The 18258-nt window shown below is 46.5% G+C and overlaps 1 protein-coding gene across 3 annotated transcripts in view; it reads left to right on the forward strand.

Annotated features, from left to right (window-relative positions):
* Positions 1-18258, forward strand: part of SLC30A4-AS1 (SLC30A4 antisense RNA 1) — a 49192-nt gene that overhangs the window by 18856 nt on the left and 12078 nt on the right. For 2 of the 3 annotated variants that reach the window (XM_078334169.1, XM_078334168.1), the window contains exon 4: positions 7496-7563. The exons of the other annotated variant lie outside the window; for it this stretch is intronic. In XM_078334169.1, the coding sequence (XP_078190295.1) occupies positions 7496-7563 (68 nt within the window). The remainder of the gene's footprint in view (positions 1-7495; positions 7564-18258) is intronic. 3 annotated transcript variants of the gene reach the window in all.

The raw sequence follows: 18258 nt of genomic DNA on the forward strand, positions 1-18258 counted from the left end.
CAGCCAGGCTTCTGGGCCAAGAGCCCGGAGAAGAGCTGGTGGTCATAGCACTGGCTACGTGAGACTGGGCAGCAGGCTCACCTCCTCTTCTCCCCCACCCACCTCCTGCTGGCCTGAGACATCCTGGAGACCCCTCAATCCCCCCATCTGAGAGATAGTCCCTGAAGTCCTCGGGTGCACAAGCGTTCTATTTTATTTTTATTTTTATTTATTTATTTTTTGAGACGAGTTTCACTCCAGTTACCCAGGCTGGAGTGCAATGGCACGATCTCAGCTCACCGCAACCTCCTCCTCCTGGGTTCAAGCAATTCTCCCACCTCAGACTCCCGAGTAGCTGGGATTACAGGCACACGCCACCATGCCCAGCTAATTTTTTGTATTTTTAGTAGAGACGGGGGTTTCACCATGTTGACCAGGATGGTCTCGATCTCTTGACCTCGTGATCCACCCGCCTCAGCCTCCCAAAGTGCTGGGATTACAGGCTTGAGCCACCACACCCGGCCTGCATCCTATTTTAAACAATAGCTCTCTCTACCTTCATTAGCACCCAGCACCAACCTTTTGTGAATATAAAATCAGAGTAAACAACTCTATCATTTTCTTTAAAAGCAAACACTCACACATGAATTAAGAGGACCTGTTCATCATTTGCGTGGCAAACATTTACTGAGCATTTACTGTGCTCAGCTCTGTGCTGGGCTCAGGAGGACCCAGGACCCAGGGTGGGAGCAGAATCCCATGGAACCACCTAGGAGTTTCAGGGAAGACTCCCTTAGAAAGGAGAACCTTGAGCTGAGACCAGGAGGGCTGGAGAGATTTGGCCAACTGAAGGAGAGAGGCCGGCCTGAGCTGGGCCAGGAGGCAGGGACTGTGAGTAGTTTATTGTGGCTGAAGCAGGGAATTGCCAGGGAAATGTTCCTTTTCCTGCACTGACACAATTGTAATGATCTATGTCACTATTTGTTTGGTGTCTGTGTCCCCTGCTAGACCTCAAGCGCCGGGAGGGGGGACAGTGTGTGTGTTCACTACTGCATCCTGGTACCCAGCAGAAGGCCTGGCACAGGGGTCCCCAACCCCCAGGCCGAGGACCAGAACCTGGTAGTGGCCTGTTAGAAACTGGCCGCACAGCAGGAGGTGAGCTGCGGGTGAGCTGGCATTACCACCTGAGCTCCGCCTCCTGTCAGATCAGCAGTGGCATTAGATTCTCCTAGGAGCTTGAACCCTACTGTGAACTGTGCTGTGAGGGATCCAGGTTGCACATTCCTTATGGGAATCTAATGCCTGATGATCTCAGGTGGAACAGTTTCACACTGAAACCATCCTGCCCCGTCAGTGGAAAAAATGTCTTCTATGAAACTGGTCCCTGGTGCCAAAAAGGTTAGGAACCACTGGGCCAGCACATAGCAAGTGTTCAGTTAAATTGGAGTCACAGGAACAAGTAAAAGAAATAATTCTCATGTTAATGTGGGTTAGATCAGAACGGGCTGTGAAGCCATGCTGATGAGTTTGGATGTTATCTCAGGGCCAACAGGGAGCCACTGAAAGTCTGGAGTTTTTTCTTATAATTATTTAAAATTTCAGCTGGGTGTGGTGGCTCATGCCTATAATCCCAGCTCTTTGGGAGGCTGAGGTAGGCAGATCACTTGAGGTCAGCCAGCCTGGCCAACATGTCTACTAAAAATACAAAATTAGCTGGCATTACCTGTAATCTCGGCTACTGGGAGGCTGAGACATGAGAATCACTTGAACCTGGTGGGGATGGATGTTGCAGTGAGCTGAGATTGGGCCGCTGCACTCCAGCCTGGGCAACAGAGTGAAATTCTGTCTCAAAATAATAATAATAATAAAATAAAATAAGTTCTTTTGTTTTTATCAAGATGGAGTCTCACTGTGCTGCCCAGGCTGGTCTTGAACTCCCGACCTCAGGCAATCCGCCTGCCTGAGCCTCCCAAAGTGCTGGGATTACAGGCATGAGACACCACACCTGGCCCACTGACGGTTTTAAATAGGGGAATGACATGGTCATTTTTGCCCTTTCTGAATCCCTTTTTGGCTTTGGTGGAGGACGGCTGGGATCAGAGAGCTCACTTGAGACCTAAAGTCAGCGGTGTCTGTGGAGCTGAGGGGACAGCACAGATTTGCGAGTTTAAGGAAGCTTGATCCAGGGGTGCAGGGGGTGAGTAGATGCAAGGAGTGAGGGAGACAGAGGTGGCCAGAAGGACACCAGGCTTCTAACCTGGCAGGTTTCCCACCGTGATCCCCTAGAGCAGTGTACACGTCCACATTGTCATCCTTACCTCAGGCCATTGTTATGGCTGATTGTCTCTTTGTGGGACTCTTCCCCGACAAGCAGGCCAGGGCGGGAAGGCCAGGGTGGGCCCTGTCCACCTTTGCAGCTCTCATACCTAGCATATGAGAGTAACTGCTCAGTGACTCTGAGCAAAGTAACTGCTCAGTTAGTGTTTAGTAGATGAAATTCTGGTTGGAATTTGTGCATACAACTTTGTTTTCAGGAGGGTGAGAGAGAAACTCCTGTTTAGTAAATGCAATGTCATAGACATTGTGCACCCAAAAGAAAAACTCATTTCAGGACCAGGTGTGGTTGGCTCACGCCTGTAATCCCAGCAATTTGGGAGGCCAAGGCAGGAGCATCACTTGAAGCCAAGAGTTTGAGACTATCCTGGACAACATAGTAAGATCCCTTCTCTACAAAAAAACAAAAATACAAAGTCATTTCCGTTTGTAAGCTGTGTTCAGAGGCCTGGAGGCTGGGTGGAGGAAGGGAGGGATGTGGGGAGTCCAGGGTGTGGAGGAGGCAGACAGGGGGCTCCCCCAGCCGTAAGGGTCGCTGCACAAAGGAGGCTGAGATCTGGCTCACTTGGCGGAGCGGTGACAAATCTGAGTGCACATGGGACATCCAGCTGGATGTATAAACTAGTATATACATCTAGAAGCCTTAGGTGTAAGCGAGAAGACACAGCTATGTGGAGAGGAGGGCTGGGGGTGGCCTGGAGAAACAAATGTTAAGGAGGGGTCAGGAAGCTTGGGGACACACCGGGAGGGCCACCTCAGGCCTGGGGGTCCTGTTGCCTCCTCTCCTGTGTTGTTACCCAGCAGGAGAGGTGCCCGGGAGAGGTGCCAGCATTTTACTGACAGCCCAGCGCTGCAGGGTTTTGTTTCTGCTGACCCCGGGCAGCCCCTCTCACTCAGCAGACCCGCCCTTTCCTGGCCTGGACCTGGAGACCTGGGGCCAGCCCAGAACCCAGCCCCCGACACCTACCCTGGCAACCCTGGAATAAAGAAGTCTCACGGTGCAACGTCCTTCCCCTTGAAGGTGTCAAGCCCTGTGAGGGCTGGAATTTCCGCATTGCTCAGATAGTGGGCTTGCTCAATCATCCCCAGTGAAGAAAACAAGAGAACAGAAAGCCACACCCTCTTTATTCTCTAGGCATCTCTTTATTCCGCTGGGCTGCAGGGGGCCTGCATTGTGTCTGAACGGAGGTAAAACAGGAGAACTTTGGGGATGCAACTCAGCCCGGAGCCATTTCTGGACAATGAGAATGAACAGCAGTAGTGACGTCATTCACTACATTCTGCATGTGCTCCTCTTTGCACTAGGCCTTGGAGGCATCAGGTGGTGACTCAGAGCAGTAAAACCCACGTCTTGGCTACCCCAGGAAATGAGAGGAATCTGTGGCTTGATGTTCCTGTGCTCTTGCTGATAAACCACTCACGATGTCCACGTAGTGGCTCCTGCCGGGTGCTTGTGAAGGCTGGAGAAAAGGGGTCGTATTCCTACCATGCCCCCAGCATGCCTTGGCCCCCGATTCCTGTCCCTTGGCCACAGGTACCTTCAGTTTCTCTCATAAGCACAGGCCAGCCCAGCCCGCCAGGCCCCCTCCTGGGCCCCCTCCTTGAGGAGCCTCCTCTACACGTAGGGCTCTCCTGTAGGGTCTTCCTTAGAGTGTGGGTTTATGTGCACTGGTTTTGAAGCTCAAGAAGGCTAAGACCTTGCCATCCATTCATTCATTCAACAAAGGCAGGGGGAGGGGAGGTGCTTGGAGAACGGAAATTTTAAGCAGTCACAAAATATAATGAATGAAAACAAAACCAAAAAGAGGACTGAGAAAAGGCAGGTGGAAAAATATCAAAGCCCCGTTCTACCCACTCCTGAGACCCTGCGCCGGCGGATGCCCTGGAAACAGTGAACAGCTGTCCCAGGGCCTGTGCGGCAGTTCCTCCCTTTATTAATCAGTGCCCAGGTTACTTCACGTTTCCATGGATTCTAACTCGATCCTCACCTGTTTCTGAGCAACCTCACCCCAGCCTCCTGCCTTGTGATAAAGATCTTTTTATTTCTTTATTTTGAGCAGTCACTTCCCCGTAAATGATGAATATGATGTTCTCACCGAGAGGCCCAGCTCTAGCTGTATACTACCTGTTTATAGTGGTTGAAAGTTTACTCTCTTTAGCATCCCTTGCAAAATATTATGGGAGGTTTAGTTTAAATTTAATCACGGCCTGTGGAAGGCTCACACGGAAGGCTAGAGTGCCAACTCCTGTTCAATCTTGAATACGAAAAAATCGAAATTGGCTTGAGCGTCCTAATCACACGGGTGAAAATCAGTTTAAGAGTTAGTGATTTAAGAGTTATAGGTCAAAAAGTTACACGTGCGCAGAAACACGTGTTACTGATAAAGTGCTCTTGTCAGAATCTATAAAGAACTCTTACAATTTAATATAAAAAATTTAGCAATTGGGCTGTTAAAAAACACCAGTAGAAAGGCTGCGCTGTGGCTCACACCTGTACTCCAGCACTTTGGGAGGCCAGGGAGGGCTGATCACGACCAGCTTGGCCAAGGTGGTGAAACCTCGTCTCTACTAAAAATGCAAAAATTAGCCGGGTGTGGCGGCAGACACCTGTAATCCTAGCTATTCGGGAGGCTGAGGCAGGAGAATCAATTGAACCCAGGAGGCGGAGGTTGCAGTGAGCCGAGATAGTGCCACTACATTCTAGCCTGAGCCACAGAGCGAAACTCTGTCTCAAGAAGCAAAAAGTTAATATGTTGTTCTCACCAAGTGGCCCAGCTCTAGCTGCATATTCTCTGTTTATAGTGGTTAAAAGTTTAATATCTCTTTAGCATCCCTTGCAAAATACTGTCGGAGGTTTAAATTCAGGCACAGCCCGTAAGGCTCACACGCAATGATAGAGCGTCATCTGCTGGTCGATTTTGAATATGACAAAATTGAAGTTGGATTGAGCCTCGTGTTTACACAGGTGAAAATCAGCTTACGGGTTTAAGGTGATTTAAGAGTTATGGGTGGAAAGGTTTGTGCAGAAACACGTGTAACTGATAAACGCTTTTGTCAGAATCTATAAAGAGCTCTTACAATTAAAAAAAAAAGTCTTAGCGATTGAGCTGTTAAAAAATTAGTAGAAAGGCCGGCGCGGTGGCTCACACCTGTAATCCCAGCACTTTGGGGAGGCTGAGTAGGGCGGATCACGAGATCAGGAGTTGGACACCAGCCTGGCCAATGTGCTGAAACCCCGACTCTACTAAACATGCAAAAATTAGCCGGGCGTGGCGGCAGACGCTTGTAATCCTAGCTACTCGGGAGGTTGAGGCAAGAGAACCGCTTGAACCCAGGAAGTGGAGGTTGCAGTGAGCAGAGATTTTGTCACTGTACTCTAGCCTAGCCACAGAGCAAAACTCCGTCAAAAAAAAAAAGTTAATATGATGTTCTCACCAAGCAGTCCAGCTCTAGCTGTATACTATCTGTTTATAGTGGTTGAAAGTTTTATATCTCTTTAGCATCCCTTGCAAAATACTTTGGGAGGTTTAAATTCAGACGCAGCCTGAAAGGCTCACACGCAAGCCTAGAGCGCCATCTGCTGGTCTATTTTGAATATGACAAAATTGAAGTTGGATTGAGCCTCGTGTTTGCATAGGTAAAAATCAGTTTGAGTTAAAGGTGATTTAAGAGTTATAGGGCTAAAGGCTTATCAGTTACTCGTGCGCAGAAACACGGGTAACTGATAAAGTGTTCTTGTCAGAATCTATAAAGAACTCTTACAATTTAATATAAAAAATTTAGCAATTGGGCTGTTAAAAAACATCATCAGTAGGAAGGCTGCGCTCGGTGGCTCACACCTATAATCCAGCACTTTGTGGGAGGCCAGGGTAGGCTGATCACCAGGTCAGAAGTTCGAGACCAGCCTGGCTCACTTGGTGAAACCCCCGTCTCTACTGAAAATACAAAAATCAGCCGGATGCGGCAGCAGATACCTGTAATCCCAGCTACTCGGGAGCTGAGGCAGGAGAATCGCTTGAACCCAGGAGGTGGAGGATGCAAGGAGCAGAGATTGTGCCACTGCATTATAGCCTGAGCCACAGAGCAAAACTCCATCTCAAAAAAAAAAAAAAAGTTAATATGTTCTCACCAAGAGGCCCAGCTGAAGCTGTATACTATCTGTTTACAGTGGTTAAAGTTTAATATCTCTTTAGCATCCCTTGCAAATGCTTCGGGAGGTATAAATTCCAGTAAGGCCTGTAAGGCTCACACGCAATGATAGAGCGCCATCTCCTGGTCTATTTTGAATATGACAAAATTGAAGGTGGATTGAGCCTCGTGTTGTCACAGGTGAAAATCAGTTTACGAGTTTAAGGTGATTTAAGAGTTGTAGGTGGAAAGGTGTGTGCAGAAACACGTGTAACTGATAAAACGCTTTTGTCAGAATCTATAAAGAACTCTTACAATTTAATATAAAAAAATCTTAGCGATTGAGCTGTTAAGAAATCAGTAGAAAGGCCTGTGCGGTGGCTCACACCTGTAATCCCAGCACTTTGGGAGGCGGAGTAGGGCGGATCACGAGATCAGGAGTTGGACACCAGCCTGGCCAATGTGGTGAAACCCCGACTCTACTAAACATACAAAAATTAGCCGGGGGTGGCGGCAGATGCTTGTAATTCCAGCTCCTCGGGAGGCTGAGGCAAGAGAATCGCTTGAACCCAGGAGGTTAGGTTGTAGTGAGCCGAGAAGGCGCCATTGCAGTCCAGCCTGGGCAACAAGAGTGAAACTTTGTCTCAAAAAAAAAAAAAAAGAAAAAAGAAAAAAAGACAAACAGAAGAAAAATAAGCAAGAGGCTTCAAGGGGCAGTTTATTTTGCTTTCTTTCTTTCTTTCTTTTTTTTTTTTTAAATGCAGTAGCGCCATCTTGGCTCATGCAACCTCTGCCTCAGCCTCCCTAGTAGCTAGGATTACAGGCGCCTAACATTGCTCCTGGTTAATTTTTGTATTTTTAGTAGAGACGGGGTTTCACCATGTTGGCTAGGCTTGTGTCGAACTCCGGACCTCGTGATTCACCTGCCTCGGCTTCCCAAAGTGCTGGATTACTGGTGTGAGCCACCGTGCCCGGCCTTAAAGGGGCAATTTCTAAAAGAGAATATCAAATGGATAATAAATGTATGAAAGATGTTCAACTTTTTATTCTCGAGACTCCTGGTGGAGGAGAAGGTGGAGGAAAAGCCCAGGAAGGCCGTATACGCTGAGAAGAATCTTTCAGGTAATTCTTTCAGGTAATTCAGATTTTACCCACTAGAGGGTAAAATCTTTCAGGTAATTCAAATTTTACCCACTAGAGGTCGTACCCCCACTTTTAAATTTGCCCAAGGGAAATATGGAAAATAAAACTGCAAAGAGATGCACTGCACTGCAGCCTGCCAGGTTGGCAAAAATAGGGGGCATTGGGTACTTTCGTGCACTGCTGGAGAAAGCGCAAATGGGTACAACTTTGAAAAACTGTTCAGCATTATCTAGAAAAAAGTTAAAGCACAGGTATATTCTATGTCAAAGCAACTTCACTCCTTGGTGTATGTCCAACAAATATGTGAGTACATGGACGCTAAGTAGCATACAAGATTGCTTATAACAGTGTTATTGGCGGGTAATAGCAAGACCTGGAAACAGTTCAAATGGCCACGAAGAATAGGTTAGAAAAATAAATGGCAGTCTATTGATGCAATGAAATATCTCACGGAAAAGCAAACAATCTGACAGAACCTGCAGCTACATATGGCAACAATATGGATGGATGGATTTTATTAACATAATGTTGGGCAAACGAAGCCAGGTATAAAATAATCATAATAATATATAAAGGCCAAAACAGGCAAGACGTTTTATAGTGCTAAATGTTAGGATAATGGTACATTTAGGCCTGGAGAATGAAGCCAGAGATTGGGAATATATTTAAAATAAATTTTAAAAATACATTTAACACTTCAGTTATAAAGTTTTAAAAAGCTACAGATGGAAGGGTAGAGTTGGATTTCTAACCAGTAGAATTAGGCAAGAGTGAGGGAAGAAATCGGAATCTTGGGAAAGAAGGAAAGTAGGTGTAGGCTGCAAAAAAACAAAAACAAAAACACACCCCAAACACCTTCAGGTAATTCATATTCTCCCCACTAGAGGGCGTGCCTCCCTCTACTCTCCCTGAGCGTTCTTGCCCTATGCAAACTTGTTTTTTTAGCCCTTGAATTATTAGGTTGATGCAAAAGTAATTGTGGTTTTTGCAATTAACTTTTAATAATTCCCTGGGGAAATTTTTCATAAGAGGCATAATTTGACCAAAGGATACAACTATTTTAATGCTCTGTTTTATGAATGTTGCTAGATTGTTCTCCAGAAAGACTGCACAAATTGACAGCCTCCCAAGAACGCGTCAAAGTGCGTTCCTGTCATTCAGTGGTAGACTTTTAAAACGGTATGTTTTAAAGAGCTTGTTGATTTGATCTCTTTTTTTTTTTCTGTCAAGGTCGTCACGGTTTCTCACATTATAATGGTTACTTTTTTTTGAGCTGGAATCTTGCTCTGTTGCCCAGGCCTTGAGGGCAGTGGCGCAATCTCGGGTCACAACAACCTGCAGCTCCTGGGTTCAAGTGATTCTCGTGCCTCAGTCTAAAGAGTGGTCGGGACTACAGGCACCCGCCACCATGCCTGGCTAATTTTTCTATTTTTAGTAGAAACGGGGTTTCACCATGTTGGCCATGCTGGTCTCGAACTTTTGACCTCAAATAATCGACCCACCTCAGCCTCCCAAAGTGCTGAGATTACAGGCGTGAGCCATCATGCCCAGCCTATTTTTTAATCTTAATTTTTATTATTTTATTTTGAAATATACTTGAATGTTCTTGTTGTTACTGTTTTCCATTTTTAACTCTAATTTTTTTTCTATTACCCATAGTATTACACGTATTTTTTCCCAAGTTGTGATATATTTGTTTTTTTCTAAAGAGTCTTTTCCAAACTGATTTTCTCTTATTTTTTTGGATGTTAAAACTTTTCTGAAGGAGTTCCATGGTCAAATAAATTTGGAAGATATTTAGACAAAAATAAATCCGTTCCTTTATTACAGTAATTAACAAACATTAACGATAGTAATTTATTCATTGAAGAAAATATTTATTGAGCACCTACCATGAGGGGCTCTCGGGGCCCATACAGCTGTGAACAAGAGACAAATGCATGCTGTGTATTTCCAAGATAGGGATATCATATGCAGATTTTTTCCAATATATTTGAGCAAAACTTTCAAATTTTTATTTATATATTTTTAGAGATAGAGACTCACTCTGTCACCCAGGCTGGAGTTCAGTAGTACTCCATATATAGTTCACTGCAGCCTCAACCTCCTGGACTCAAGCGATCCTCCGGCCTCAGTCTCCTGAGTAGCTAGGACTACAGGCACGGCAAGCTAAGTTTTAAAAATTTTGTCGATCTCAGCCGAGCGTGGTGGCTCATGCCTGTAATCCCAGCACTTTGGGAGGCAAAGGTGGGCATAGTTTGAGACCAGCCTGGCCAACATGGTAAAACCCCATCTTTACTACAAATACAAAAATTAGCTGGATATGGAGGCAGGCGCCTGTAATCCCAGCTCCTCAGGAGGCAGAGGCAGGAGAATGGCTTGAACCCAGGAGGCGGAGGTTGCAGTGAGCAGAGATTGTGCCATCGCTCTCCAGCCTGGGGGACAAGAGCAAGACTTCATTTCAGAAAAAAAATTTTTGTAGATCTCACTATGTTGCCTAGGCAGGACTCCAATTCCTGGCCTCAAGCAGTCCTCCCTCCTTGGTCTCCCTAAGTGCTTGGATTAGAGTTGAGAGCCACTGTGCCGGGCTGCTCCAAAATGCTTTCTTATGCCTCCCCTACTTAGTCTTTTATACTGTTCCACAGGATGTCGGAATCTAGAATTTGTTGTAGCATGAAGTGAAAGATATGAATCAACTTTCATTTTTCCTCGTCAATTCTTCCACATTTTTTAGCAGAATTTATTAGATATGATTCCTCTTTGGTTTTGCTGTCTTCTGTTTATTGAATAGAAGTTTTTCTATAATTTGGGAATTTCTGGAATATTTATTTTCTTTCATTGGTTTATGAAGAATAACTGCATCCAAAATGAACAACACCATTAATTGTTGCTAAGATTAAGTGGTTCCCTGGGGCTTCAGCTTCCAGGTACTTGCCAGCTAGAGGTGCAAGCACGACAGCAGAGGGTGCAAAGTCACTAGCAACACTGAACTTCCACAGACCCATCTGGCCACCAGCACAGCTAGCCCTAGCTGGGGGAGGAATACTTGGGAAATGGGGAGGGTTAGGAGCAGAGGCAAAACAGGTAGTTATTGAGTACTTGTCATGTGCTGGTCACATTGTATTGGTATATTACTCAGCAGCCCACTGTGTAAATGTAGGAACTGAGAGAGCTTGTCTAAGGTAGCCCAAAGGCTGATCCACATCAAGCCCAGTCACAGCTGCTACTCTTGCCCTTTATTCCCAGTTGACATCAACCACCACCACAACCACCACCACCATCACCACCATCACCACCACCACCACCATCACCACCATCACCACCACCACCACAACCACCACCATCACCACCAACACAACCACCACCACCATCACCACCACCACAACCACCACCATCACCACCCCCACAACCACCACCACCATCACCACCCCCACAACCACCACCACCATCACCATCACCACCATCACCACCCCCACCACCATCACCACCACCGCCACTACCACCATCACCACCACCACCACAACCACAACCACCACCACCATCACCACCCCCACCACCATCACCACCACCGCCACTACCACCATCACCACCACCACCACCATCACCACCACCGCCACTACCACCATCACCACAACCACCACTATCACCACTGCCACCATCGCCACCACCACCTGCCACCACCACTATCACCACCACTGCCAAAACCATTCCCACCATCACCATTCCCACCACCACTACACCGTCACCATCACCATCACTACCATCACCACTGCTACCATTACCACCACCACCACCACCACCACCGCCACCATTACAAACAGTGGCATCACACCACCATCACCGAACTCCTGATCTCAAGTAGTCCACTCACCTCGGCCTCCCAAAGCTTTGGGATTACAGGCTTGAGCCACCGTGCTGACTCTTTTCTGTGATTCTTTATTTTATTAGTTGCTTTTGGTGTTCTGATTAGCAGGAAAGCAAAGGTCCTGGTTTTCCAAATCCGGGAATATAGGAATCTATAAGGATGCCCATAAAAAAACAAAAACAAACTGGCCTTTGTTCTGCAGTTCTTCCATCTTGGGTTCTCTTTCTGGCAGCAGTGAAAATGCCCATGGTGGCAACAGTGGAGTCAGATGGCTCCCTGGCAACTCAAATAGCTTGTACTAGATGAAAACAGTCTCCCTCCTTCTGCTACGCTTTCCCTAGGGGCCCTCACCAGCAAGGTCTGAGCCTCCCCAGATGAGCATGGGGCGTGAGAAGAAAGGATGGGGCTCTGGAGGGCTCCAACATTTAGGGAGCAGGAGGAGGTGGCAGAGCCAGAGGACGTGGTCAGAGAGGTGAGAAGAGAGCCAGGAGAGCACACGCACTGAAGCAAGGAGGGGTCTCTAGAACGCCTTGGTCACAGAGTCAGAACAGTCAGGGATGGTGAGAACTCAGCTGCACAGGAGCTGCAGGCGGTTCTGCCAGTCCTGCCCTGGGAAAGGCTGAGATAGGTTCTGGAGTGAACAGGGCAAAGCTGCTAGCAGGAGGTGTGTGTGTTGCACTTTCCTTTGTGTGTGTAAGGGCGGAGAAGAGGCTTGGGGATGTAAACTCTAGAAGAAGACATTCAAGAAGCTAATACAAGTGGTTACTTATAGGGGGACAGACAGTGAGTACAGTGGGAGCAGGAGGATGAGATATTCATTGTCTTTTTAGATTGCTTTGATTTTTGGACTGTTTGAAGGTTTACATATTGAAAATAAAAAAAATTAAATCTAGTAACTTAAGGGCTGAAACATGTCCAGTGGCTGGATCACTTGGAATAGCACTGACGACCTCAGGCGGGAATTTGTTGGTCAAGTGGAGACAATGAAATCCAAAATGTAATAAATCAATGAATGTGATGGTTAATATCAGGTGTCTCGACTGGATTGAGGGATGCCTAGATGGCTGGTAGCGTATGATTTCTGGGTGTGTCTGTGAGGGTGTTGCCAGAGGAGACTGACATTTGAGTCACTGGACTGGGAGAGGCAGACTCACCCTCAATGGGGTTGGGCACCATCCAATCAGCTGCCAGTGCTGCTAGAACAAAGCAGGCAGAGGAAGGCGGGAGGGGCTGGCTTGCTGAGTCTGGCTTCCATCTTTCTCCTGTGGCTGCTCCTGCCCTTGGACATCAGACTCCAAGTTCTTTGGCCTTGGACTCGGGGACTTGCACCAGTGGCCTGCCTGGGGCTCCCAGGCCTTTGGCCACAGACTGAGGGCTGCACTGTCAACTTCCCTACTTTTGAGGCTTTTGGACTAGGACTGAGCCACTACCAGCTTCTCTCTTCCTCCCACTCCAGCCATGTGATGCACCTGCTCCCACTTCGACTTCCACTAGGATTGGAAGCTCCCTGGGGCCTCCCCAGAAGCAGATGCTGCCATGCTTCCTGTACAGCCTGCAGACTGTGAGCCAATTAATCCTTTTTTCTTGGCCGGGCGAGGTGGCTTACACCTGTAATCCCAGTACTTTGGGAGGCTGAGGCAGGCAGATCATTTGAAGTCAGGAGTTCAAGACTAGCCTGGCCAACATAGTGAAACCCCATCTCTACTAAAAAAAAAAAAAAAAAAAATTAGCCAAATGTGGTGGCAGGTGCCACCTACTTGGAAGGAAGGATTACAAATCCCAGCTACTTGGAAGGCTGAGGCAGGAGAATCGCTTGAACCCGGGAGGTGGAGGTTGCAGTGAGCTGAGATCACACCGCTGCATGCCATCCTGAGCGCCAAGAGTGAGACTCCGTCTCAAAACAAGCAATGTGAGAACGAACTAATTGCAATGGGTGAAAGGGATTTTGCCTGTGAGAGGAGGGTGGAAGCAGGGCAGTGCCATAGACTCAGGGTCAGGGTGGCCTAGTTTGTTGTTCCTCAGGCATGGGAGAGATCAGAGGAGGGAAGGTGGAAAACAGAGGACAATGGAGCACAGAGGGGTGGGACTGACAGCCCAAGCAGCCGGGTGAGTCCTGCTGGGGCTGAGCATAGTGTGGCCCGAGGCCTGTGTGGGTGTGGGGTCCCAGGGACAGCCCAGAATTCTTGTACTTTTGCAGATTTATGCTTGTGGAGGATTGTGCAGACAGCTTCCAAGGCCCTTGCCCCTCTGTTTTTCTGTGATTCTAGAGCAGTGCTATTCAACAGAGCTTTCTACAGTAATGTTAATGTGCTATACCTGTGCTGTTGCAACATGGTGGCCGCTAATCACATGTGACTATTGGGTGCTTGAAATGTGGCTGCGTGACATAGGAACTGAATTTCTAAACTTACTGAGTGTTTTTAACTCTTGTTTTAAATTGAGATGTAATTGACGTATCATGCTCTGCACATATTTAAAAGGTACAGTTTGGTAAGTTTTGGTATGTGGACACACACCTGTGAAACTGTGACCACAATCAGGACAGTGAACACATGCGGGACCCCCACAAATTTCTTCCTGCATCTTTGTGATCCTTCCCTCCTGCCCTTCCCTGCCCCCACCCATCCCCAGACAACTAATGACCTGCTTTCAGTCATAATAGTTTGCAATTTTTAGAATTTTGCTTTTACCCCATTTTATGATGCTGAGCGTCTTTAGGAATTTTATGCAAGTGGAATCCTACGGTATTTACCGTTTTTTGTCTGTCCCTTTTGCTCAGCATAATTATTTTCAGATTCATCTGTTATTGTATTTATCAGTAATTAACTCCTTATCACCCAGCAGTATTCCATGTGCGGATATGCTACGGTTTGTTTATCCATTCATCTGTGGATAAATACTTTTTCCCAGTTTGCAGCCATTTTGAATAAAGTTGCTATGAACATCATTATACGAATCTTGGGACACATGCTTTAACTTTTCTTGGGTAAATACCTAAAAATAGAATGGCTAGATCATATAGTAGATTTTAATTTTGATTACTTTTAACATCTAAATGGCCAAATGTGGCTAGTTATAACCATATTGAACAGCATAGTTCTGGAGTATATGCATCAATCCAGTGATTCTGTAACAGGGACAGACTTCCCCTCCTTCTCTAAAATCAGAATGTATTTGCTCATCATTCACTGAGAAATATTTATTGAGGCTCACTTCGTGCCCTGCATTATGGTGGTCACTAAGGAGCGGGTGGGGCAAGGTGGACATGGGCTCTGTCCTCAGGGTGCTTATAGTCTAGTGGACTCAGTTTGGTTGGGCTATGGGTGTGTTCAACATTGAAGTCTGCTGAGAAATGGGAGGATGAATCCAATGCAATTTATAAAGTTGAATGTTTTAAGTCTGTTTAGGCATTGAGATGTCCCCAAGAGAAGTGTGGGATTTGGCGAGGGATCGAAGCTGTCCCTCTCCCACTGAGATAACCTGTCAAATGAGAATCAGGTACAGGGATGAGGGTGGTGAGTTTGGAGGATGGAGTGTAGTTGTTGGTGAACCTGGTGTTTCAGGTGTGTGTGGGGTGCTTTTTGTGAAGAAGGGGGAGGAGGAGGACGGGCTGTGCTAGTACAGCTGTGCCTGCCCTGGGGATGTGGTGGGAGAGTAGTGGGGGAAGAATTCAGATCCTGAGAAACCTCTAGCAATCCGAGCTCTCATTCTGTCACTGTGACATGACATACACACATCTCTAGTTAGGTCTCTCCCTAGAGAAAAACTATTTTTAGGTCATGACTGAGTGGGTGTGGATGCACTGAACCAAGAGGCTTTGTAAGAATTTTTAGGTCCTTCTGCTCATGACGGATCAGGTTCTGCTCCTAATTCTGCAGAAGCAGCTCTAAACATAGGTTTTTGGTGGAAGAATGAGGGAAGGGGCTGTGATAGGATGTCAATCCTGAGCTGATGACATGTTCTGAGCTGGGATGCTTATGAGTGATAGCTTGTGAAGCAGATCCTGCATCCCATTGTTATGTTTAAGTCTGTGATTTTGAACCTGTTAGTAGGGTGCCTGGAAAGCTGGTGAGGCCAGGAAGCTTCTAGTGAGGCCAGGGACGTTCAGGAACCCTAAATAGGAATAATGACAACTGCAGCACCATTTATTGATTTCTAACATATGCCAGGCATTTTGCATGCATTATCTCATTTAATTCTCACAGCAGTCATGAGGTCAGCTGATATTATAAGTCTTCATGTAACTGAGTGCCCCCAAATGAGTCATCTTCTCTCCCCATTTCCCCTGTTCCCTATTTTCTACTTAGCCCTTCAGAAATGCAAATATAACCTTCACCTCCTCCTCACCAGACACTCCCTGCAGACAAGTTCTTCTGTGTGCTCCATGACAGATCTCTCCCTGAGGGTTGACAGATTTGCAGACCAAGGCATGCCCACCATGGAACTTTCACTTCATTGGGTTGTCTGGGGACACTCATCCACTAGGAGGGCACAGCAAAAGCACGCCCTTTTCCCACTTGGCCGCTTTTACAACTTCTGCCCAGGAAGGTGCCAACTCGACTGGCTGGTAAATAAGGCACCAAACTAGCAGTGGGACCCCCTGCCTTTACCCTTCTCACTTTATCAAAGTGTCTCCTTTCTGCTCCAGAGGGGAAGCAGCACATTTGAAGGCAGGACCCTGTGTGCCCCTCCTCAAGCTAGTGTGACAGGAAAATAAATCGTGGGGCCCCTAAATCATTAAGGTAAAGGGAAGAGTAAGCCGGGAACTGCTCAGGGCCTTTGCTCCCTGAGATAAATGCCTATCTGATTGCCTCTTTTGGAGAGGCTAATCAGAAACTCCAAAGAATGCCATTTGTCTCTTTTCTACCTATGACCTGTAGGCCCTGCTTTGAGTCTTCCCCTGTTTCCAGACCAAACCAGTGTTCATCTGCATATGTTGATTGATGTCTCACGTCTCCCTAGCATGTATAAAACCAAACTGATCGCCCTGGGCACATGTCGCCATGACTTCCTGAGGCTGTGTCACGGGTACGCATCCTCAACTCTGGCAAAATAAACTTTCTAAATTAACTGGGATCTGTCTCAGATTTTCGGGGTTCACACTAGCTTTGCAGTAAATTCACTTCTTAAATATCAGGTCTTACTCTTGTTGGATGGTACATGTGACGAGCAACCAGCCTGCATTTCGTTTACACCCACTTTACCCGTGAAAAAACTGAGCCTGAAGATATCAAATAATTTATCTAAGGTCACACCGACCGAATCCTGATTCAAACTCAGGGTCAGTTCTTCCCACTAGGAGAAGGTTATATGTATGAAATGACCTGGCATAAAACCCCTAACAGTTAGTTTCTTTCCACTGTCAGCAAAAAGAGCCAAACTCTAAAATATTTAAAGAGATTTATTCTGAGCCAAATATGAGTGACCATGGCCTGTGACACAGCCCTCAGGAGATTCTGAGACCATGTGCCCAAGGTGGTCGCAGGAAAGCTTGGTTTTATGCATTTTAGGGAGACATGAGACTTCAATCAAAAACATTTAAGAAATACATTGGTTCGGGTCAGGCGTAGTGGCTCATGCCTGTAACCCCAGCACTTTGGGAGGCCAAGGCGGGTGGATGACCTGAGGTCAGGAGTTTGAGACCAGCCTGGCCAACATGGCGAAACCCCATCTCTACTAAAAATATAAAAATTAGCCAGGCATGGTGGTGGGCACCTGTAATCCTAGTTACTTGGGAGGCTGAGGCAGGAGAATCACTTGAACCCGGGCGGCAAAGGACCATTGCAATAAATTCACTTTTTTTTTTTTTGAGACTGAGTTTCACCCTTGTTATCCAAGCTAGAATGGCGTGATATCAGCTCACCACAACCTCCACCTCCTGGGTTCAAGCAATTCTCCTGCCTCAGCCCACCGAGTAGCTGGGACTACCTAACTAATTTTTGTATTATTAGTAGAGATGGGGTTTCACCACGTTGACCAGGATGGCCTCAGTCTCTTGACCTTATGATCCACCTGCCTTGGCCTCCCAAAGTGCTGGGATTATAGACATGAGCCACTGCACCTAGCAATAAATTCACTTTTTTAATATCAGGCCTCGCTCTTGTTGGACTGTATATGTATTGAACAACCAACCTGCATTTTGTTTACACCCACCTTACCAATGGAAAAAGCTGAGCCCCAAGAGATTTTCTTTTTCATAAGTATATGCCTCAAGTTTATTGTGTAACAGGTGAAACATAAATTATATGAAAGTAGTCATGAAACATATACCCTTCACTGGTTAGTAGGAAACAGTCAATGATAGAAGTACATCGTTAACCTCTAAGAATATAAAATGGAAGGAAATGACCATATTTTACCACATCATGTTTTTATGTTACGGGAAAAGACAGAATAATACAACACACAAAACAATGGTTTATTACAGAATTGGTTTTTGTGAGGGGGTGGGGATAGAGTCTCTCTCCGTTGTCCAGGCTGGAATGCAATACTGCAATCAGAGTTCACTGCAACCTTCATCTCCTGGACTTGGTCTCCTTGAGAGCAGTGAGCCGAGATCACACCACTGCACTCCAGCCTGGGCAACAGAGTGACTCTCCATTTCAAAAAAAAAAAAAGAAAGAATTACACTGGGTTAGTCCAGAAAGGCAGGCAAACTTGAAGGGGTGGGTGGGGGTTCCAGTTTATAGGTAGATTAAAAAATTGTCTGGTTGAATATTGGTTGAGTTTTTCTCAAGACCTGGGAGCAGGCTGGGCACAGTGGCTCATGCCTGTAATCCCAGCACTTTGGGAGGCCGAGGCAGGTGAAT

The sequence above is a fragment of the Callithrix jacchus genome, chromosome 8 (genome assembly GCF_049354715.1).
Source record: "Callithrix jacchus isolate 240 chromosome 8, calJac240_pri, whole genome shotgun sequence".
NCBI lineage: Eukaryota > Metazoa > Chordata > Mammalia > Primates > Cebidae > Callithrix > Callithrix jacchus.